Here is a 24,376-nt window from a genome sequence, read left to right as displayed (position 1 = left end):
GAAGCCGGTGAAAGCTGGCTGCTTGGTGGCTGGGGCTGACGTGGGAGCAGTCAGCTTGGAGAAGGAAGAGAAGCAAAGAATCAGAGGCATGAAGACACTTGTCAGCTGGGTGTCTGTATTTGGGAGGCAGAGTCGGGCCAAATGCATATCATCTGTTTGTACATTATTTCTTCAAAGGCCGGCTCGGGCAGTTTTGGGGCGCTCGGCCCGGCAGTGTGGGGGCATTGCAGAGCCGTGGGGGGAGGCGGTGGGACTCTGTCCCTCATCTCCCCCTCCCTTCTCTGGAAGTCACCAGCTTCAGATGCTAAAGGATCTTCCGAGTAGAAGTAGACTGCAGGATCCCGGAGGGGCGGTGGATATTTGTTGAATAAAGGAAGGGATAAGAATGTGTGGCTGCTGCGAAGGTAGAGACAGCTCTCAGCGGGCCTTCCGTGTCTGGTCCTTAGACACAGACAGAGCACTTGACCATACAGTGACACCTTACCATGGCATTCCCAGGCGCTGTTCAGTTTCCACCATTCTGATCTTGCCATCCAAATGTCCTGACAAGGACTGATTTTCCTTTATCTGTGTTATCTGTGGCCTCCTGACTTCCCCTCTGCCGGGAACTAACACAACCCAAGTCTCTGCCAGATGCTGTTAAGTGCTGAGATATGGACCCCAATATGACACAGCCGCCCCCCTCACCCCCAAAATACCTCAACTGTGTCACAATCCTTTTTTCAGGAACAGAGAGATTGAAGAAAGCTGAGCGCACCTACATTCAGCCTCTGTTACCAGCCTGAGCTGGTCTGTAAGCCTCTCTTTCCCCTTAGGGTTGGTTTTTACCCAGAAGGCTCTTTGGTCCCTCATGCAAATGTATTTCCAGGCTGGCCTCAGCAGTGGCCGACTGAGGATCAGCTCCCCTTTCCCACCACACCTGTAATGTCATTGAGACAGGAGTCTCACCCACTGGCCGTGGGTGGCCTGCAGAGCCTGGGGGGGCACCCTTCCCCCACCATGCCCGTCTTCCCGGGCGTCTGTGGGTCCCTTCCGCAAACTGTAGGGCCATGGCTGTGTGAACTATTGACTTGCCTATCAGTGGCAGATTTGACTTTATTTCTTTTTTATTTGTTATTTCTTTTTTATTTAGAGAGAGAGTATGAGCGGGGAGAGAGGGGCAGAGGGAGAGAATCTTAAGCAGGCCCCACTCTCAGTGCGGAGTCCGACCCTGAAGTGGGGCTCGGCCCCCCGACCCTGGGCTCATGACCTGACCCGAAATCAAGAGTCAGACGCTCAACCAACTGAACCCCCAGGCGCCCCCGCCTTGACTTCAAATAGCTTTATAGATGGCAGGTGCGAAGTTCGTGGAATCATCAGGGGTCTGAAGTTTCCAGCTCCACAGTTGATTCCTACCAAGGAGCAGCAACGCTCTCCATGGCGTTGGCTCCTTCACGAGGCTGGGGGACTCTCAGAGGCCAGGGCCCAATCACCTCGGATCCTTGCGAGCATGTTGCTCTTACTGTTATCCCCTAACAGGAAGGGGTCACCTGGAAGGTCACTCAGCCTGTCAGTGGCAGACTCAACTGAGAGTCTGGGTCACTGGAAAAGCCCAGCCGCCGTCTGAGGAGGAGGGGCCGCAGAGAAGGTTCCGGAGAGCGCTTTGGGAGAACTTTCTGGGAGGATGAACTCAGCTCCATGCGGTCCTGCTTTAGAAACTTGGCCCCTCCCGTCTCCTCCCTGCCTGCCCGCCTCGCCTTGCCTCGCCTGATGGGCGCTCATGCGCTCACTGCTCTGGTATCTGCAGTGACGCGGAGCAGTGTGGACGCCTGGTCCCGGGCACGCAGCGCAGCCACGTCGAGGCCCGAGGCACGGCGGCTCCTGACTCACCTGCAGCATGAGCGTGCCTCCCCTCCTCCGGGGGCGGCCCTGCCTGTTTGCTCTGCCCCAGGCTCAGCAGGGCCCTGGAGAAGCCGGTCAGCAGTTTCTGGAAGGGAAAGAGGGCGTGACCGGTGGCCTGCGCCCCTGGGCTCTGGGCTCCAGGCTCTAGTTCTGCATCTGCGGCTCTTCTGCTGCCTGAACTTGGGCAAGTCATTTCACCCTCCGGCTGCAGTCTCCCCATCTCTAAAATAACAGGGCTGCTCAAGATCTTTGCTCTTTTTTTTTTTTTAAGTTTATTTATTTATTTTGAGAGAGAGAACACAAGTGGGAGAGGGGCAGAGAGAAGGAGAGAGAGAAAGAATCCCAAGCAGACTCTGCGAGGTCAGCACAGAGCCCGATGCGGGTCTCGAACTCACGAACTATGGGATCCTGACCTGAGCCAAAACCAAGAGTCAGATGCTTAACCGACGAGCCGCCCGAGGGGCCCCCATTTTTGTTCTGTGTGTCCCCTGGATCAGCAGCCGTTGCGTCGCCTGAGAGCTTGTTAGAAATGCAGAGCCTCGGGCCTCCCCCCAGACCTCCTCTTCACCAAGATCCCCCACGAATACTTTAAGTGCTGCTCCCATGCTCTCTGAGATTGGGTTCTGTTCTCCTGTCCCCTGATTGCCCTAACGGGTCCCCGAGCATCGTCCTGGCACATACTCCATGGCAGACCAGGGTTGCTGTACCCCGCCCCCCAACATGCATTGCCCAGTTGTGCCTTCTCCATTCTGGCTCTTCCTTAGGGTCCCTGATGGTTGATGCCCTCCGACGTGGCCTTCCCTTTTCTCCTGGGGGGCCGATGCCAGGGCCAGTGGGTAGCCAGCTGGACTTTCATTCAGGGCACCTGCTACAGCTCTAATCACAGCCTTACTCCGCACTCACTCTCCGAAGCGGGGGTCACACGCCGCCCGCCCCCTCTAATTTGGGAGACGGCTCAGGAGTTGAGCAGCCGCACTTACGTGGAGAACCATCCTGCATGCTTCTAAATTGCCCGCTAGCAGAGGTGCAAAGGTGAGTGTGGAGAAAGTGCCAATACCCGGGTAGGTCCCTGGAGTGGGCGCGATGTGAGGCGGCTGCTAAGCCCATCTCCGTTCCTCCGGCCCCTCAGATGCTGAGAACATGCGCTCTGGGCCGAGCGCGATCCCGCTCTTTCAGGATTTGCCTGACTCAACGCAAATGAAAGCCAGCGATTGCATTGGGCTCCAAGGGAAGGAAGGGAAACCGCTTCTGTTTCTAGAATAAAAAAACAAGGAAAGGAAGTTAACGGGGCCTCCAACGGTGTCTTACTAAGGAGCTGTTCGGGGTGATGTGCATCATGTGAGACTTTTCCATGTGAGACTTTTCCTTCCGCACTAGCGTTAGACAAAGTGCTTCCTCGCTTATGTGGAGTCAGGTCAGAAACACAAAGAAGTGGGATTACACATGCAGATGGTCAAGGAATCTTCCGGAGTAGGAGGAGAATCTTTCTTCTTAATGGCCTGTCTGGAACATTCCTTCATGATGGTTTCCGAGTCCAGCCTAATTCTGAGAGGCCAGGTTGGTGGCCAAGCACGGAGCTTCCGGAAGATTCCATGGTGTCAGGACAGCCCAGCCACTGTCTCCATCCACGGTGCTGTGCCCAACGTCAACTTCCAGGACTTGCACAGAACCAGGTTAAACTTTTGAGCAAAGATGCTGTAAAGCTGAGGGGGATTGAGGATTCTTACAGGAGCACGCATGCTCCGAAATACGGCGTGTCCCGTTAAAAGCGGAAGGTCAAAAGTCAAACCTACTTCTACAGGCAGGTTCCTACCGCGTGGCACAGAACATCTGAGGCAGCTTCTAGGGGACAACTTACGCTTCTGAGGGTGAAATATAAATAAAAAGTACAAAATTAGACCACGGGAAACATAAATTACTTATGCAGGTCGAGCCCTGGGGTCAGGCGCATGTCTGACTAGCCTCCTAGCCAGGGCTGCGTTTGACTGGAAGCAACTGCGTTAAGATAAAAACAGAGTCCTGCTCTTCGGATCGAGGAATGAATAGCGCAGGGACAGCACTGCACAGACCTCTCTTGCTCTGTCAGAATACCGCCTGGGGGCCTGGAGGACGGCTCAGTGGACCGAGAGCTCAATATGAGTCACCCGGGCAGCCCGGCTGTGCAAATACAAATGGAGGGGCTGTGTTCATGGTAAACCGTGTCCGGCACTGAGGACGGTGTCTCTTGCACATCACACGGCATCAGCTGCGCCTTGCTTTTTGCAGCCGGCGTCTTAGAATATAGCCCGCGGTCCACCCGCACCATCCCGAGGGGTGGGTGAGGCGGGCCGTCAGGGCTTACACGGCCTGGCCACACAGTAGCCCTACAGCCTGCGTGTGGTTGCAGGAGGCCCCGTGTGGGCTCCCGTGCGCCGTTCCGGCTGTTTGTCTGTAACGGGGCCTTGACAGGAGTGGGCATCTGAGCCCCACAGCCAGGCTGCTCCCATCAGAGCCCCAGTTGGAGAACTTGAAGTCTTCTGGGGCCATCCCAGAGCGGCTGGGGGGCCAGCGGGGACGCTGGACTCTTGGCAGACGCTGGAACCTTCCAGAAGCCTGGCATCCATGCCACTCGTGGGCGTCCTAGTGGGTGCTTTGCAAGCCTCTGGCTCCTCCTGGATACTTAGTAAAGGCGCTTGCATGTGTGGCAGAGAGAGAGCTTCTTCCCCGGGCTTTGATGCTCACAGGTCAGACGGGACCTGTGTTGAATAAATGAAGGAAGCTGTCAGACCGAGACTTGAATGTCATTTCAAACCTGTGTGCGGTTCTCAGAGCCAACAGGACTTGGGTTTGGATTCTAGCGCTACCTCTCCATAGCACCCCTCCTGTGGGCTAGCCGTGAACCGCTTTGCGACTCCATCTCTCCAACCTGTAAAATGGGTATTTGAGTCCCTACCTGAGCTGTGAGCACCGGCTGAGGTCCTGAAGATAAGAGATTGGTCAGTGAACACTGAGGCACTCATCAAGTGTGAGCTCCCTCTCCCCACCCCTTCCCTCTCCCCACCCCTTCCCTGCACCCACAGCTCACGGAGTCATTCCCCAGGCTCTGGATTCCACCCCCACATCCACCTTGGACATGGCCAGACATCCATCTGTCTTTGGTTATGACTCCAGTGTCCTCTCCCCCCTCTCCTGGCTCCTTTCCTCCCCTGACCCTCCCGCTCTATGTACTCGATTCCCTCCTCTGAAAAAAAAAAAATCCTACTGAAGACCAGCGTGGCCAGCAGAGCTTGAGTCCTGTCATTTCTTTTCCAAATACGACTGCAGATTGGAGACAGATCTGTGTTGGTCTCTTTAAAAAAAGGTTTTTTTAAAATGTTTATTTATTTTTGAGAGAGAGAGAGTGACAGAGCGTGAGCAGGGGAGGAGCACAGAGAGAGGGAGACATAGAATCTGACGTAGCTCCAGGCTCTGAGCTGTCAGCACAGAGCCTGACGCGGGGCTTGAACCCACGAACCGTGAGATCATGACCTGAGCCAAAGTGGGGCACTTAACCGACTGACCCCTCCAGGCGCCCCTGCGCCGGTCCCTATGTACATCCCAGTGGCCACTCCATGCACAGCACTGGTCCCATTTTGTCCCCACCATCTAGGGATAAAGGCTCACAGCCCAGTCCAGTTAACTTTCCTCAGGCTACAGCCTTGTTGACGGCTCTGAGGCCGTCGATGTTAAGTCCGTCACTCCTGACACATGTCCTCTCTGTCACCTGCAGTGTGTCACTCCTTTATTATCACCGGGGACCTCTCTGTGGCCTTCCCAACCTGCCTGCCCTCCCCCACTCCCCAAAAGCAAGCCTAGCTCAAGGTTCTGACTTCGGCTCCCGTAGGAAGTAACCCTGGCCAGGCCACCTTAGCACCCTAGATAGTGCATGTGTGAGTGCGTCTGGCTGCTTCACAGTAAAACTCGACTTACAAACCGGGAGAAGGGCCACATTTGGCCCAGGGCCGGAGTTTGCCATGTGGACCATATGCGTGGGGATGCTTGGTTTCACAGCCTGGCACCACCACTCGCTAGTTCCGTCATGTTGGACGAGGTAACTTAGACTCTGTGCACCTTGACGTCCTCATCTGTAAAGGGGATTCATACTTAATAATGATGATGATGATGGTACTTTCTGCAGTGCTGTGGGTGGGGTGAAGGAGATCCCGTGCAGAGAACCTTAGGGTCCCCGCTCCTCCTCCCTTCTTTTCTCCGCTTCCGCACACCCCGTTTTCTTTCCCTTTCTCTCTACCTCCTCACGCTATGCAATCCATGCTCACGTCTCCAGCCCCTTGCTCTGTCTCCCTGCCCCGATCTCCCTTCTGAGTTTAAAATCTGCATGTTCTAGGCCATGTACCCTTTGCATCTCAGACTCCACTCTGTGTGAAGGAAAGCGCATCCTCGGAAGCAGACCTATGCCCTCCCCTGACCTCCCTCATTGCGTGGGTAGAGGGGCTCTCTGAACCCTTTGACGCCACCATCGGGCTTCAGGAGACCGGGACGGGCCATCTGCTGGGCCCGTCTGGTCCCACTCACGCGGTCTCTGTCTCCTCTGCTTTCCGTGGCCCTGATTTCCTGTCTGCATCTTCCTACCTGCCCGGTGAGCATCCCAAGGGGTCTCCCTGCCCCCGCGCCTCTGCCCACCTGCCAGCACCTGCTGTCACAGGCCAGAGCCTGGCCACGTCACTCTCTAGTCCCCAAAGTCAGCGCAGCGTCCTCCTTGCTTTCTGAGTGTTGGAATCCTCATCTTGCCTCAGATGTCCTCCAGCCAACACCCCTGACCCCCTCACATGTGCTTGCCTGCTCTTTCCAGAACATTCTTTCCATCCCCACCCCCTCCCACACCTTTCTGCAGTCCTTCCCTGCGGCTCTTCCCAAGCGCCATCTCTGCCTGTCATGTTCTCTCCTGCTCCTTGGGACCCAGGCCAGATGTCCAAAGTCACACGCACACCCCTCCCTGGCCACACCCGTAGGACCTCCTCCTCACCTGGGCACTCGGGCCCCTGCACCCGGCTGAGGTTATCTCACGGTGCACATTTTCCGTGTGCTCTTGCGAAGCCCTGTGTACTTACTGCTTTATCTCTCCCTCCAGATCAAACATTCCTCCAGGGATCGGAGAAGTGGGTGGCCCTCCACACGACCCCAGCACTGCGTGTGTTCACAGCACCGGTGTGCTGAGCTTGCCCGCCCCTGCCCCGGGCTGTACTCCACCCGCCCCTCCGTGGGTGGAAAGTTGGAAAAAGTTGATGGTGAAGAACAGGTTTTATTTTCCCCGGGCTCGGGGCTGTGAGCCTAACATGCCCTTGGGCTTCGAGTATTGCCCGTGTGTGTTTGTTTCTGGGGTGTGTGCATGTTTGGGGCACTGTGGCCATGCACCCTCCTGGAAAAGGACGAGAACCCTCATCTGGCTTTGCCTGGGGGCTTATCTCTATCTACAAGAAGTGCCCAGCAAGTGAACCGCGGAGCAAACAAATCCTGGGGTGCGAGGGGGGTTGGAATACATCGACTGAGTGATAAAATCAAATCACAGGCTGTCCCATTTGGCACACAGGGGACTGTCAAAAGAAGGCGCTCATTCTGGAACTCCTATGGGGGCCCTTTGAGGTTTAGTGGCCCAGGCTGTCCTCTGGTGCCTGGAGAACCAGGCAAGCCACAGGCTCAGGGCTCGAGGGACGACCGGGCCCTGCCCTGTCCTGACCCGAGTTCCACACCAGACCTCATGCCAGGGATGGGACCCGCTTATCTCGGGCGGTGGGGGTGGGGGGTACCCAAGGACAAGCTTGGAATGGTGATTCAGCCTCTGAATTAAAGGAGTCTGAGCTCTTTCCTTTTACTCCACTCTGAGAATTGGAGAGCTGCCCATCAATCATAAATATGGTTGGGGTTTATGCCCAGGCCAAAGGTCATCGAATGTAAGGGAGTTGGGATGAGTCATTTTCTGAAATACTTTTTGGTTGGGGCGCCTGAGGGGCTCAGTCAGTTGAATGTCTGGCTTCAGCTCAGGTCACGATCTCATGGTTCTTGGGTTCGAGCCCTGTGTCGGGCTCTGTGCTGACAGCCCAGAGCCTGGAGCCCGCTTCGGATTCTGTCTCCCACTCTCTCTGTCCCTCTCCTACTCATTCTCTCTGTCCCCCCCCTCAAAAAAAAATACACATTAGGGGTGCCAGGTGGCTCAGTTGATTAAGCATCTGACTTCGGCTCAGGACATGATCTCATGGTTTTTGAGTTTGAGCCCCGCGTCAGGCTCTGTGGTAACAGCTCGGAGCCTGGAGCCTGCTTCAGATTCTGTCTCCTCTCTCTCTCTCTGCCCCTCCCCTGCTTGCACACTCTCTCTTTCTCTCTCTCTCTAAAAAAGGAATAAACATTTAAAAAATACATATTAAAAATTTTTAAAAAAAGAAGTACATTGTAGCATCAGCACCGACGTTCACAGGAAGGCTTCCGTGAAAGTTCAGTGGATAAAACAGTGGAAAGCCCACTGTTCTGGACGTGTGTGTGTGGGATGGGGTGGGCAGGGATGCAGGAGTCCTGCCTGCTTGCTATCCAGGCACTCCAGCTCCCGAGGGGTCTCCCGGGAGCCCCATCCGAACCTTCCGTGGATCCCGAATCTCCTACTCTAAAGGCAAGTATTGGGGCTTGCCCAAGGTCATCCAGGGGGCTCATGAGCAGTCCCTGAGCAGCCTTGGCCCACACTGATCTGTCATTCTGGGCCAGCCCTAGGCCTTGCAGGAGATGGAGGGACCCAGGGAGACTGGCTTTGAAGGTCCCGTAGAGCATGCAGTTTGGGAACTGAAAAGAAGACATTCGTATGACTCTATTTAATGGAGAATACAGTGGATCTCAAGCATTTGAAGTCCTTTTGAGTTTGGACAAAAAAAAAAGTCTCGTGTTCTGGGACAGCTTTCTCACATGACCACTGAAAATGTTTAATGCCATCCTCTGTCTTAAGAATTGATGATAACGGGGCGCCTGGGTGGCTTAGTCAGTTAAGCGTCCGACTTTCGCTTAGGTCATGATCTCACGGTTCGTGGGTTCGAGCCCCGCGTCGGGCTCTGTGCTGACTGCCAGCTCAGAGCCTGGAGCCTATTTCGGAGTCTGTGTCTCCTTCTCTCTCTGACCCTCCCCTGCTCACGCTGTCTCTCTCTCTCTCTCCTAGAAATAAATAAAAATATTAAAAAAAAAAACCTTATAAAAAAAAAAGAATTGATGATAACGCAGGGCGCCTGGGTGGCTCAGTCGGTTAAGCGTCCGACTTCGGCTCAGGTCATGATCTCACGGTTCGTGGGTTCGAGCCCCGCGTCGGGCTCTGTGCTGACTGCCAGCTCAGAGCCTGGAGCCTGCTTTGGATTCTGTGTCTTCCTCTCGCTCTGTCCCTCCCCCACTCATACTCTGTCTCTCTCTGTCTCTCAAAAGTAAACATTAAAAAATAAAAAAGAAATAATTGATCATAACACCTCAAGTAGATCTATCTTGGAGGAAGGTCTTGCCCTTCCATTGTTCGTTGCTCTCCTTAATCATTGCTCCTCGAGTGCTGTCCACATATACACCCACTTAACCTGTGCAACGTCGTCATGAGGCAGGGCTAATCTTATCGTGTCTGAAGCAGGGATGCCGTCCTGTCCTTCACATCATCTACATTTCACAGATTTGGAAAGTAGGGCATGGGGGCGTGACGCAGCTCGTGCTGGGTCACAGAGCTGGTAAGGAATGGAACTGGATTCAGACCATGCAGTCTGGGTCTTGGCCCCTGCTCTTCACCATTGGGCTGTTGGGCTTCTTGCTATTCAAGCAGGAAGGATGTAAAGGGCAAGGAGCCTCACATTAGGGACCCCTTGTTGTTTGGGTGGTTTTGCTTCTCAGATGAGCTTGAACTGGTGATCATCATCACCATCATCACCATTATCATCACCAACATCACCATCATCATCACCAACATCACCGTCATCATCACCATCATCACCATCATCATTACCGTCATCACCATCATCACCATCACCGTCATCATCACCATCATCACCATCATCATCACCATCATCGCCATCATCATCCATGCCCTGGCCAGAGTGGTCTTTTGGAAACAGATCCACTTATGTCAAGCTCCCACCCCTGCTTACATCTCCTTAATAACTTCTTATTGTTCTTAAGGAAATGACCAAAACCCTTAAGATGGCCTTCAAGGCTTTGCCTGACCTGGCCTACTGCAGGCAGGACCCTTACTTCCTCCTGCACTCACCCCCTCTGCCTTTCAGTCTCCCTGCTGGCTTTTATTTCCTGGTACCCCAGGACCTTTGCTCAAGCCATTGCCTCTTCCTGAGAGATCCAGTCTCCAGGTCAGCTTCTCTGTTGACCATTCCCGTGAAGTGATGTTCCTTCTCTTCCCAGTCTTCACCTGACTCTGTTATCATACCTCCATGAGTGGCACTATTTGGTTACTGTCCAAGTCTCACTTGACGGGAAGCTCATGGAGGGTGGAGACCTGGTGCATCTTATTCCCCAGGGCATCCCGAGTGCTTTACACAGTGCGTGACGTATCTTTGGGAATGAGCAAACACATTAGGGGTTCTTCTTGCTTCGAAGTCCCTTGATGCAAAGTGTAAACTGACCCCTTCACTGCCCGGTTTGAGGTACACCAAGCCCTCTCAACTCTCAGTTGGGACCCTGGATTGGTTTACTCACCCTCTCTTATATGCTTAGTAAGGACATAGGACATGTGTAAAAACCACATTGTGTGCAAAGAGCCTTCTCCTGCCTTACCTCTTTTTGGCCATTGTCACCACAAGGCAGGTAATATTGTCCTCATTTTACAGATGAGGCTCCTGAGGCTCGGAGCCCGATGCAGCCTGTCCAGCGTCACCCAGTGATCGAGCGGTGGCACTCGGAGCTCAGAGCAGGACGAGGCACTCAGACTTCCCACCTCTTTTCCTTCCTTTCATCTGCCAGGACTCGGTTTACCCTCCCCTCCCCAAACCTCTTTAAACTGCTGCTCTGGTCTCTCGGTTCCAAAGGTCAGATGGAATCCCCCAGAAGAGACAGGTTATCATTTCCTCCTTCCAACCCAGCAATGACCTTTATCCTTATACTTAGCGCTGGAAGGGAGTGCCCCAGCGTGCCAGCTTCCTGGCCACGGGGGGAGGAGGGGACGCTGATCGTTATCCCAACCAGGGCTCGGATACCAGTCCCCTGGGGGAGAGCTGCCCATAATTCAGGGTTGCAGGGGCCAGACCGGCTCTATCCTTGGTGCTTCACGTCCCTGTGAAACATCATAACAGTTATCTGCCCCCTCGGTTACATGGAGGCCCGGCTGGAGAGTGCAGCTCGGTGGATGAAATGGTCCGCATGGTCTCCTGACTTCTGACGCTCCCAGGCCAGCCGTGGCCCGGTGGGGGTGGGGGTGGAGGGTACGGGTGGCTGCCTGGGAGTGTGTGCTAGGAGGGAGGGGTGGGGGCGCTGCTGAGAGAGGATGCAGGTGCCCCGAGAGTGGATGTGGAGGCAGGTCTCCCCCGGGGTGCATGTCTCCTCCGCAGGTGCAGGGAGGAAGTGAGGGAGAAGGGCCGTTCTGAGTGGTTCCCCACCACCGCTCCATCCANTCAGGGTGGGCTCTCTTCTCCCACGTTCTGATCTGAAGGGATCACTTCTGTTCTGCACGGCGGGGATCACTCCTTGTGTATCAGAAATGGAGGGGGCCGTGGAGACCCTCTTTTCAGTCTCCATGAGGATGATGGGCCCCGGGGGAGAGGACACCTGTGGCCACCACAGGTGCAGCTGGGGCCCAGGTGGGCAGACCCTCCCCCAGCTGGGGTGTAGGCTTCCAGCAACTTCTCAGCCCCTGCAGTCACCCCACCAGGCGGGTCTCATGTGCACTCACCTGCTCCCCTCTTGGGGCATTCTGGGTGGGAGTGGCAACACGCTCCTGCTCCTCCGGCCTCGCGACAGCCCCAGGTTCACAGTCAGCCGCCCGTGGAGCCCGCGCCCCTCCTCCTGTGCCCACGGCCAACCTACAAGTCCAGTTTTTCAAGAGGTACCTCGATGTTGAGGGAATACCAGGTGATCCAGAACAACAGGCTGAGCACCAGGATCAGGGCCCCCGTGTAGACCAAGAAGTCCCAGTAGTCGAGGGAGGCGAAGATGCCCAGCAGCAGAAGGACCAGGCCCACGGCGTCGAACAGCAGGGCCAGCGCCAGGAAGAGCGCACAGCGCCCCAGGCTGCATCTTCCCCAGCGCCTGCCCAGGAGCATTGCCCGGCGGCAGCAGGAGGAGCCCAGCTGCGGCCCTGGGGCTGATTTGCATGGGAGGGTGGTGGCTGTGCCTCCTGCCGCCCGCGCTGGCTGGCCACTGGGTGTGAGCGGGCGAGAGAGCCGTCCGGCTGTCTGGAGCCACAAGGAAGTACACGTGGATCTACCTTTATGAGCACGGCAGCCAGTGGGGCAGGCTGTTTCTTAACTGCTTCGTGACTCAGGAACGGCCCCGACCAAAACAGACTGACCTCACTGCTAATGGGACCGGTCACCGCCGGGCCAGCCGCGTTACGTGGCAGATGGGGAGGGGTCAGGTGCCCTGGGAGGGATTTTCGGTGTCCCGTCCCGCGCCTCATCCTCTGACTCTCGAGTCCTGGGCAAGTCCTGGCAGGTCTCTGAGCCACGATGCCTTCATCTCATGTGGTGGGGGTGGGGCTTCATTCCCCTCACCCCTCTGCCCTCCTCTTCCTGGTGCAGAAGGGAGGTTTTCAGTAAAAGATATGGAAGAGAGTCTGTTGACGTACATAGACTTTGAAATGGTGCAGTCAGAATCTGTCAGTTCTGGGGACCAAATAGAAACCCAGGGACGGTGGGTGTGCCTTGCAGATGTCTCCATTCTGAAGACCTGGGGAATTGGGAGGCAAGACCGACGGGGCGGGGTGGGCGGGGCGGGAAGAAGGGGGGACCTCTGGCCTCTGGCTGTGGTCGATTGGGCGTGGACCACGAGGCAGCTCCAGGCAAAAGTCAAGAAACGTCGACCTGGTTCTCTGTGTCTTTTCCAGACTGACTGACCTGATGTTTGCCTTATGCCCCAGGGACACTGCTCGCTCGATCCCCGAGGGGCTACGTACAACACGGTGGCCTTGTCACTGCGGCCGCTCACGGGGTGTGCTGCCTCCCCTCTGTCTCTGATTCACTGCGGGGCCTTGACCTGCGCACCAAACCTCTCTGGGACTCAGTTTCCCCATGCATAATGAAAGAAATAATTTCTACTCTCTCTTGGCTTCTCCGGTCGATGCGAATAAATAGAAGGCTCTGACTTTGTTTCCTGGTGTGAAATAGGCCAGGAGGAGTGAGAAACTTTCAGAACAAAGGTCCTGATGAGGGGAGGAGAATTGCATGTTATAGATTTTAGGATCCAAAGCACCAGGAGACTTGACTCAGGCCACGTAGCCCATCTGGAGCATCTCCAAGTGAGAAGTAGCTGAGGCTACTCCCACGCAGAGCCTGCCTCCTTTTCTGGATATATGCTCCAAGGCAGTTGGGTAGGAGTACCTCCCCGTGCTGGGGAAGCGACCCGCTCCCACCTACTGCCCCCAGCTTTGACCAGGAGAGCGTCTGGGAAGAATGGTGGGCCCACAGCCGTGCCCCGGGCAGGGCCAGGTGGGGCACCTGCACTTTTGCAAGCCCGGGCGGATGTGTCCAGGCCTGGCCGCCCGCCGGTTCCTGGGCACCTTTGCGGAGGAGTCCCATGTGCCTGCGAACGATTTTCCCGGGAAAATGTTTACATGCTGGAAAGTCTCTTGAGTTCCGGGCCATCAGGCAGTTGACCGCTGTAATCCCGTCTGACTTCGGGTGACAGGTCGGAGAGAAGCAGGTAACAGGGTGAGCCCACTGCCTTCCACCCCTCAGCCCCAGCTCAGCATCCTAGGCTCTTCAGGTGCCGGGTCTCCTCACCATTTCTATTTCTGCTATTTTCACACACACACACACACACACACACACGCACACGCACACACACACGTTTCCAGCTGAAGAAGAGGCTCGGACACATTCCCCAGCAAAAGGAACGAAATCGAAACCACTCACAATTTCATATCTAGAGCTAATCAGCATCCATCACTTAGTATTCATCCTTGGGAACCACAGACACCCCTCTTCTGTGTTAGGGAAAGGGGCCACATCGGCGCCCTGTCCATGTGGCCCTTCTTCCAAGGGGCGGGGCTCACCTTGGGCCCCGGGACCACCCAGGTTGTGAGAGCCCCGGGCACCGCCCACCCCCGGGGAGGGGGGGCTCTCTCCTGCTCCTGCGAGCCGACCTCCGGTCTCCATGTGCCAGGCCCTCTAGATGTTTACACAGCTGAGACAGACCGGGGCGGCTGGTGGAAAGCCAGCTGACACCGGAGCCCTCTGGAGGGGGCCGCTCAAAGAGGAGGTGAGAATAGGAGGCAGCAGGACGTGGCTGGCCCTGGGGACACAGAGAGCGCCAGGCGCAGCCCCGAGCAGGCACAGGTCACTAGCGCGAGCATTCACTTGACTTGACGTAGCCCGTCTGCAGTGCTCGGGTCTAACAGGGCTCCCCAGCCCTGATCCCTCATCAGGTAGAGCAGCCACTGCGGGAGATAGCTGTGTGAGGTCCCCGGGGCTGCCGTGGCCCAGAAGCCCCCCAACGTGGGGGCTTCAACCACAGAAACTTCTAGAGGAGGAAAGTCTGAGCTCTGCACATCCACAGGGTGGGTTCCCTCTGAGGGCCGAGAGGGCGAATCTGTTCTTTGTCCCCTCTCCTTGCTTCTGGGGGTTTACTGGCAATCTTGGGCTTTCCTTGGCTCGCAGGTACATCACTGTTCTATGCGAGCATCATTCCCTTTGTGTGCCTGTCTCTGCGTCCGAATTTCCCATTTTTATAAGGACACCAGTTGTATTGGATGAGGGGTCTGCACTCTACTGCTGTTTGACCCCATCTTTTTTTTTTAATTAATTAATTTATTTGGATATAGAGGCAGAGATACGGAGAGAGAATCCCAAGCAGGCTCCATACACTCAGTGCAGAGTCCAATGTGAGGCTCGATCCCATGAACTATGAGATCATGACCTGAGCCAAAATCAAGAGTCAGACATTTAGCCCACTAAGCCACCCAGACGCCCTGAAGTTTGACCCCATCTTCAGTAACTGTGTCAGCAACGACCCTTTTTCCAAATAGGGTCATGTTCTGAGGTATTCGAGGTTAGGATGTCAACGTATGAATTTTGGGGGACACAATTCAATCAGTAACAATAGCTAATAATGTTTGTTTTTGGACATCCTTTGACTTCAGCTGTAGTGTAGTTAGAAAATTCAGACTCTCAAATCAAGCTTTCTGAAACAAACATAAGTATGAAGTCAGCACCCCATTAGGGCTGGCCCACCAAGCACCAGGATGGGCAGGATGCCCCTTGGCTGTTCCCATGTCACTGGGAGAGAAGGTGAGGAGGCCCCGCTGGGCTTGGCTGGCTTCTCCTCTTGTTCACTAAGGCAAGGAACAGGCCCTCTGCAAATGGTAACTCTGAGTGACCCCAACACATCTGGAAGCTTCAGCCAAAGTGGGAATTTTTTAAAATGTTTATTTATTTTTGAGAAGAAAAGAGAGAGAGAGACAAGTAGGGGCGAGGCAGAGAGAGAGACACACACACAGAATCCCAAGCAGGCTCCAGGCTCTGAGCTGTCAGCACAGAGCCTGACACAGATCTTGAACCCAAAAACTGTGAGATCATGACCTGAGCCGAAGTCAGACGCTTAACCGACTGAGCCCCCCCGGCCCCTCTGAGGCTGATGCCTCCGTGTGAAGAATTACAGAAACAGGGAGACAGATGGACATCTGTGGTGCCTTCTGAAGCATGAGCACAGTGTGTAGGGCACAGCCTGGTGCCCAGCTCCTGGCCTGGGGCTTCCAGATTTGGTCCCTGATGTCCCCTGGGCCCCCTCTCTTCTGAGACTTCCTGGGCCTTCGGGGTCTGTCTCTACCTCTGTGGCTCAGAGACGTTTGTCCTTCTGAACTGTGTCACAGGTCTGCCTCCTCTTAGCAACTGGCACCTTGTCACTCCCGTGGAAAGTCGTCATGATCTGTCATCTCCCTGTGTTGTCACCAGGATGACAGTGCCTCCATGACCTGGATTCTCAAGGGCGGGCTGAGAACCGAGCGACCGGGACAGTTCAGCCCGGCGGGCTCAGCTGACACAGAGTCACAGTTCCCGGGGAACGATGGTGAATGACCAGGGCCCAGTCACCGCCCGAGTGCCAGGGCTCAGATGTTGGGCGGGCATAGCCATGCCAGCCTGTGCCACTCACCGGCTGTGTGACCTTGGGCAAGTCACTTGCCCTTTCGGCCTCAATCTCCTCATTGTAAAATAATCCCTTATCTCACGGAGTTACTGGAAAGATTACGTGAGTAATCTTAGGACCTGCACACGGCCACATAGACAAGGGTGGCCATTGTGGTTGTAGGGACACCTTCCCCTTCCTTCTGCCACGATGCTTCTGGAGGGAAAACCCCAGGTTGGAAGGGACCCGCCACTGACTGTCCCGAGCCAGCATTTCTCCCCTTGATCGAGCTTGGCTTCCCCCGGCTGTGGCTCCTTGTCCTCCTCACTGTCCTGATACCCACTGGGTCCAGTTAGGACACGCTGAGCCCTCTCTCCATCCTTATGGGCACAGATACAACTTTGGGGGGACCCCTTATTCTCTTGGAATGTTCTTCTGGTCCCCAGTCTCTGCCTCATTCTCGCATCCATCCACTTTTCCCACTCTCATACTCTGCGTTTCTCGAGCCTTGTCACCCGTGGGCTACGCCCAGCATTTGACCACACCTTCTGTCATTTGTTATATAAAATTATATTAATGTGTTAATGTGTCATTATATGAATGTGTTAATTTTACTATGTCTTATTGTTTTTCTCCTTTTTTTTTTTTTTTTATGTTTTATTTATTTCTAGGAGAGAGAGAGACAGCGTGAGCAGGGGAGGGTCAGAGAGAGAGGGAGTCATAGACCGAAAGAGGCTCCAGGCTCTGAGCTGGCAGTCAGCACAGAGCCCGACGCGGGGCTCGAACCCACGAACCGCGAGATCATGACCTAAGCGAAAGTCGGACGCTTAACCGACTAAGCCACCCAGGCGCCCCTTTCTCCTTCTCTTTTTAACTTTAGTGAATTATTGTCACCGTCAGTGGAAAACTATCACTTGGAATAGACAGCAAGTATTTTAGAATCTATACACTGAAACCAAGATGATGTGATTAAACTAGACCACAAGTCCTCAAGCTTTTTCTGTGACGGACCAGATTATTACACATTTTATTTTTATTTAAAAAAATTTTTTTTACTGTTTTATTTATTTTTGAGAGAAAGAGACAGAGACAGAGTGCGAGCTGGGGAGGGGCAGAGAGAGAGGGAGACGCAGAATCCGAAGCAGGCTCCAGGCTCCGAGCTGTCAGCACAGAGCCTGATGCGGGGCTCAAAACCATGAACTGTGAGATCATGACCTGAGCCCAAGTCGGATGCTTAACCAGCTGAACCACCCAAGCATCCCTATTAAACGTTTTAGACTTTGTGGGCCAGAAGTTCTCTGTTACAACCCTCACTTCTGCCATTAAGCAGCAGAAGAGCCATGGACGATATATAAATGAATGGTGTGGCAGTGTTCCAATAAAACTTTATTTACAAAACCAAGCAGTGGGCCAGACTTACCAACTCCTAAACTAGCCCCTATTGCATATTGAAGTTGCTGAACCCAAGGCCTATACTTTCTTTGTCAAATAAAGGCTCGAGATTCACGTATTTCAGAGGGGAGAGTTTCACAGCGTCACTGAGAGGTTTTGTCCTTGGAAGTCATATTAAGGACCGGATGAGAATTAAAATGGCTGTGCCTTTTGAAGTGAACCTGTGTGCCAGCTAAATATGTTTTATGTGCCCCTGGGGGCTATGGGGCTAGAATTTGGGAAAACATTGACACTGATCAGTCGCTCTCCAATCAGTCTTTATGTGCTCCTTCTTTTTAATTCAGGGTCAAGATTTTCAGAAATCCATTCATGCTCACCTTAGGAGTGTCTGACAGTTTTCACAGCTCTTCATTCTTCCTCTGTTGAGGAGGCTTGAGAGACTTCTCTGGAGTGAATGGTCTGGCTTTCTAGAATCCATCTACCTGCTACCCACAGGCTCAGCAAGCAGTCTAGCTCTCTGACTTGGTCTTCCTGTCTTCTTCCCCACCGGGCTGATCTAAGCTCTCATCATTCCCATCCAGATCTCTAAATGCCAATACTGTCCCCCCCTTTCTGCCCCCAGTCCCCAGGCCAGCTTTCTCCCCAACACCCTGGAGAATCAAGTTCATTTCTTTCTCATTCCCGTTTAATTTTTAAAATGTATTCTCAAACATTTAATTATAGCAAAATATATACAACATAGATTTAGCGTTTCAACTATTTTTTTTAACTGTATGGTTCCACGGCTTTAGATACATCCGCAGTGCTGTGCGTCTCCAGACCGTTTTCGTCTCCCCAAATGAAACTCTGTCCCCACGGAACACCAGCTTCCCATCGCTCTTTCCCCCCAGCCCCTGGCACCCTCCCTTCTACTTTCTGCCTCTATAAATTTGATTCCCCTGTTAGGAGTGGAGTCATGCAGTATCTGTCCACTTGTAACTGGCTTATTTCACTCAGCATGAGGTCCTCAGGTTTCATCCACATGGGAGCGTATGTTGGAACATCCTTGCTTTTAAAGACTGAATGATAGGTGCACATACACCTTGTTTTGTTGATCCATCCACCTGTCACTGGATGCCTCGGATGCTTCTGCTTTTTGGCTATTGTGAATAATGCTGCTGTGAACACGAGTGCACAGATATCCATATGATGAATACCTGATTTCAGTTCTTCGGGGCACGTACCTACCTCAAAGTGAAATTGCTGGATTAATACGGTAGCTCTATGTTGAATTTTCTGAGGACCCTCCATACTCTTCTCTGCCATGGCTGCACCATTTTCCATTCTCGCCAGCGGTGCAGAAGGCTCTGGGCTCCACATTCCCTCCCACACGTACTGTCTTCTATGTTGCTTATTTTTGTCATTGTCGTTTTGATAATAGCCGTCTTAATGGGTGAGAAGTGGACTCCTATTTAACTCGATTGTTGCTTTTATAATAGTACCTGGTCCACTTGCGGAGGTCGTTTGTCAAGTTCTCCATGGCCCTCACTCACGGGCTGGGCGTCTTGGCCAGGGAGCAGCTCCGCCTCCTTGTAACTAACACCCAGTATTTATTGACAGATCCCTTTCATAACCCCCGGGACTCCCGGCTCTTGGGAAAGCTGAGTGTCTCACCAGAGCTGCCGCACCTTCTGGATCCTGTGTATCTTTCATCCCCCGCCTCCCCATTTCTAAGCAGGCAATGCTCCTGCAGCCTCCTCCACAGGAATACCTTGAAGCCTTATATCAGTCAGGGAAGATGGTCCGCTGCACTTCTGCTTGGTTCTGGTCCACACGCATTTAGTTTCGTTGTCCATTTCTGCCGGCACTCAGCTCTGAATGAATTGCTGGGCACGGAGTCAGAGACGTCAGAGCTGTGACTCCAGACATCGTCACCAGGGTGTCTGCTGGGTTTGGTGCCAGAATCCATCTTTCTGTCTAGCGTTTCTCTTGCCGTGACTTGCCTGCCTCAGGAAAAATTAGCCCGAAGCCTGTTTGCAGGGTTCCAGGGTTGAGCTGTACAGGTCGGCTGTCTGTGACCCCCTTCTTCTCCCAGTCAGGCCCCGGACCAAGCTCCAGGGTCTCTGTGTGTATGGGTCTCAAGGCCAGAGCTTCAGGCCTGCCTGTCCACTTGTGGGCTCTGCTGGGAGCCGGACTCAGCTCTCTTGAGCTGCTGATTCATCTTTAGGTGCAAAATCAGGGCTAAGTGAGCAAGAGGAGGTGAAGGGCCATGGGAATGTCTTCTTCCCAAGAGCATCAGACACCTGTTGGAGGGTCCGAAGGAGAAGGTGAAGGGATCCGTATTTTTAAAAGAGCGTTCTCACTCTTGTGCAGAGAGCAGTATGAAGGGGGCAAGAGTGGGCACCTGGCAAGCGGCAAAAAGGTGACAGTAAGCCAGGGAAGAGGTGGCGTCGGTGACAGTGGTAATGGAAAGAAGTGGATCTCCCTGAGAGATAACCAGGAAGGGAAATCAACAGGACGCGATGGCAGATTCAGTGTGGGAAGGCAGGAAAGTGCGGGGGTCACTGCTGAATGCCAACCAGGTTTCTGTTTTGTACAACTGGATGCCAGAGGTGCCTCCAGAGGTGAGATACACCGGAATGGGGGCTGGCGTGGCCGAGGAACCACGATACACTGGCTGGGAGCTCGGGCTCTGGGCTACGAACATGAGCTTGTGGCTCCGCAGGAAACTGGTGGTGGGGATGAGATTGCCGCCTCCTTGAGATCCAGCAGTTAGAGAAAAAGACTCGGGCTGGATCCCAAGGATCTCCCCCACTTAGTGGCCGGGTGGGGTAGAACGAGCAAGCTAAGGAGACAGGAAAAGAATGCCTGCAGAGATAGGAAGAAACCATGGGCTGGTTCTGACTTGAATCGCAAGGAAGAAAATGAATAGAGTGGTCAGTGTGCTGAATGCCTTTGAAAGATCACGTCTGCTCACCTTATCTTCCCAGGGCTCCGTCGGCAGGGGTGGCGGGGGACCTCTGCCCAGATGGCCTTGTCTTCCCCTCCCTTCCGCCACACACCTGCTCCTTGTCTCCCTGAGCTGGGGCCGCAGGCAGATGGGCTGTTGGGGGGGCGGGGTCTTGAGCAAGTGCTTTGACCCTTCTAAGCTCAGCCAGAGGAAATCGGCATGCGATTTTTTTTAACCTGTAGGATGAGTGGGAATGGGGAGGCAAATAATGGAAAGTCTACAGCGAGAACCAAGAAACATCCAGGACCCTGAAGAGCCTGGCTCACGGGATCTGAGGCGCCGGCCTGGAGGGAGGGTCTCTGGAGAGCTGGGGGAAATCCAACAGGCGGGCTAACGCCCTCACTTGGATGATTTGAAAGCAAAACAAAACAAAACAGAAGACAGCGCGACAGTGGGATATTTAAAATCCCACTGAAATTTCAGAATTTCACTTACAGCGGCTAAAGCATATTTCTTTTTTTTTTTTAATATTTTTATTTATTTCTAGGATAGAGAGAGACAGCGTGAACAGGGGAGGGTCAGAGAGAGGGAGATACAGACTCTGAAACAGGCTCCAGGCTCTGAGCTGGCAGTCAGCACAGAGCCGGACGCGGGGCTCGAACCCACAAACCGCGAGATCATGACCTAAGCGAAAGTCGGACGCTTAACCGACTAAGCCACCCAGGCGCCCCTAAAGCATATTTCTTTAAGGATTTAGAAGAGCTCAATAGTATTTTAATTAATCAAAATGATAAATTATTAAGTAACTAACAAAAATTAATGAGTGATCTGGGTTGTGGTAAGCACGCTTAACATGAGGCTTACCCTCTGAACACAGGTTTACGCGCACAACACGATGTTGTTAACTGTAGCCGCAATGCTCTGTGTAGCAGCTCCCTCGAATGCACTCATCTTGCATGACTGAAATATTATGATCTTTTAATTTGCAAACTTTATTTAGAAGCTACTGTGTACTGAGCTGCCTGGCTGGCTCTGTTGGAAGAGCGTGCAACTCTTGATCTCGGGGTTGTGAGTTCGAGCCCCATGCTGGGTGTACAGATTACTTAAATAAATATTTTTTAAAAAGCTACTATGTATCACAAGACGTTACCAAAAAAGCAATAGGAACCACAGAAAGCAGGGAGAAGTAAAAACTAAAGATAAATGCTGAGCTTAAATATAAATAAATAAATAATAAATAAATAAATAAATAAATAAATAGAGAAATAGAGAACAAGAGAAAGATGTTACTTTTCCCAAATCAGGAAGGCAATGAGAAGACATGGCTGATGAGCTAAGTACGATATACAAATAGTATAACATATAACACATAGTATACAGTGTATAGCATATAGTCCATAGTATATAGTATGTATATGTGTGACTTAGTATACAGTATAGTACACGTGTAACATAGCAGTATACTCAGTCCGAAGGGTCCCGTTCCTGAGTGGGTTCTCAGCACTGTCCAGTGGAACTTTCTCTGCCATCGTGGAAGTGCTCTCTAATCTGTGTTGTCCAATGTGGTAGCAAGTAGACACTTGTGGCTGTTCAGTGCCTGAAATGTGGCTGTGTGACCGGGGAGCTGAATGTTTAGTTATACTTGATTGTAGTTAGCCTAAATTTCAATGGAAACAGCCAGATGTGGCTGCCATATTGGACGGCACCATCCATCTCTTGAAAGACTTGGATCTTTCCCATTTGGCCAGGGCCCAACTAGCTCTCTTGAGCTCCCCGGGCCTCCAAAGAGGGTGCTTTGGCCTTGGGATCAAGGGACCCAACTTGAAGCCCATTTCTGTCCCTTATCAGCTAAGGGACCAGTGTCTAGCCCTGGTGGTGTCCATGGGTGGGCTCTGAGAAGCTACAGGGCTCTCTCCCAGGGATGATATCTGAGGACAGACAGATGGTTCGTTGAGGAGGGTGTTGGGGAATTGGAGGGAGGGAAGAGTGGGGAACAGAAGGGGACCAGCATCGTTTCTCAGACCCAGCTATGGTGGTGTCTACAGAGCAGGCCACTTACCCACACAGCCAGGGGTTGATCCTCGGCTTCCCTGAGCAGCTTCTGTGCCATGTCCTGGGAAGGAGGCCCAGGGCTCAGGACACTTGGCCTCCATGGCCTTGGATTGGATTCTTTGGGACCTGCTCTCTCGAACCCACGAAGAATTGTAGAATATCTCTTCCCAGGCCCTACGAGCTTTGTTCTCACCAAGCCAACTGTTGGTTTCACTTTCTGGAGAAGGAACAGGGACAGGATGAGAATAGAGGCTGAAACACACTTCTCCCTGGGTCCCTTGTCCCTCTGCACATGATTTCTTATAACCTTGGGCACGGCACGTCTGAATCTCAGTTTCTTCACCTGTAAAATGGGAGCAGTAATATGTACCGTCGTCACTCCCACACAGAGCAGTTGTAAGGACAGATTGTCACTACTCTTTCGCTTAAGCACGGAATTCTTCAGTGAGAGGACTCACTACACGTAAAGCACAGAGAATCGGCAAGGCCTGTAACCCCAGGATACTTCAGGGAGGACTTCCTGGAAGAGGCAGCGTTTGAACTAGGAGTTAGCTACATAGAAAAGAGGATCAGAATGGTGTAGACCAAGGATGGAGCGTATGGAAAGAGTCAGAGTTGCGACGTTGCGGGAGATACTAAGCTGTAAGTCTGGGGTACAGGGTGAGTGGCAGAGAGGTAGATAGGCCGGGTGGGGGGCGGGACTAAGTTAAGTGAAGGAGTGTGAGCTTCATCTTGCTATAGGAAGGGAGCAGGTTCAGAGGCAGGGTCAGGAGTGGTGACGTGGTCAGAAGCACCTTCTAGAAAGATGCTCTGGTTGGAGTGTGGAGAGTGGATTGGAGCAGGACGAGCCTGAAGGCAGGGAGGCCAGTGGGGACGCCGGTGACCTAACCCAGGGCCCCTGGGGCGTGGGCAAAGGGGAAGGACTTCGAGGTACTTAGGACACAGACCGGCTGTAGGGGGTGTGGGAGAGGGAGGCCAGCCCAGATTCTGGATTGATCCGTGAGGTTCCCCTCCGCCGGCACACACGTGGATCTGGACGAAGCAGTGCGGGGACACACAGTGACTTCTTCCGACACCGGTCGCTGTGAGTCGAGGGTCGTCCGGGCGGGGACGCGCTGTCTGGAGCTCGGCACAGGCGGCCACAGCAGCGGCCGACTCAGGTGACGTTGGCCGAAGCCGGGGGGTGCAGGCAGCGGGGAGGCTGGGGGTGACGGCAGAGGGCGGGTGACCAGCACAGAGGGACGGAGGGCTGACTGGGCACGGGGACGAGGAGGGTCCTGGACAAGCGTGTGGCCAGGGCGTAGCCAGAGCAGCGGAAGGGCCAGCTGGAGCGGCGCCACCCGCCCTCCAGGCCCACAGCACGACGCCCCCTTGTCTGGACGGGGTTGGCGTGGGAGTCACAATGGGTGGGGGCGGGGAGGAGAGCCGGGAGGGGAGGAGGAGGAGGGATGGCGTCTCCAATACCCACACAGCTTCCCTCCTCTGCCCCCCTTCCCTGCATCCTCTGCTGGAACGTTCTGCCCCAAACCTTCCCTCGGTGGCCTCCTCTTCCTTCAGGCCTCAACACCAAGGTCCCCTCCCTGTCTCCATGGCCTGCATCACTCTCTGACGCCAGCCTGTCCGTTTGATGACGGCCTTGTTCATGGCCTGTGTGTGTCGGCGGGGAGGGGGACGGGGTCAGGGCTCGGGGGAGCTCTGTCTGCTGCTCCTCCTCCTCGGCTCCCAGCTCAGCATTGCCAAGGTGCTCAGTAGCCGCGTGGTGAATGGATGACAGAACAATGTCGGCTTTCACGGGGCACATGTGAAAGGGCTCGGTGAGCCATCCCAGGCCCCTCCCAGGCCTGCGTCCTCGGG

At 53.9% G+C, this 24,376-nt stretch overlaps 1 protein-coding gene across 1 annotated transcript; it reads right to left on the bottom strand.

The window, feature by feature from the left end:
• Positions 1 to 4,437: 4,437 nt before the first annotated feature.
• Positions 4,438 to 12,131, bottom strand: TMEM238L (transmembrane protein 238 like). Its single transcript, XM_077746800.1, has 2 exons — positions 11,762 to 12,131; positions 4,438 to 4,616 (listed from the first exon to the last, which is right to left on the bottom strand). The coding sequence occupies exon 1, from the start codon at positions 12,129 to 12,131 to the stop codon at positions 11,892 to 11,894; it is 240 nt and encodes a 79-aa protein (XP_077602926.1). The 3' UTR covers positions 4,438 to 4,616; positions 11,762 to 11,891.
• Positions 12,132 to 24,376: the final 12,245 nt, after the last annotated feature.

Source organism: Crocuta crocuta, unplaced genomic scaffold, assembly GCF_008692635.1.
Source record: "Crocuta crocuta isolate KB4526 unplaced genomic scaffold, BGI_CrCroc_1.0 scaffold139, whole genome shotgun sequence".
NCBI lineage: Eukaryota > Metazoa > Chordata > Mammalia > Carnivora > Hyaenidae > Crocuta > Crocuta crocuta.
This window is presented reverse-complemented; position numbering and strand designations above follow the sequence as displayed.

Coding starts and splice junctions, on each gene's coding strand:
- TMEM238L (XM_077746800.1), bottom strand. CDS start 12,131: ATGCTCCTGGGCAGGCGCTGGGGAAGATGCAGCCTGGGGCGCTGTGCG.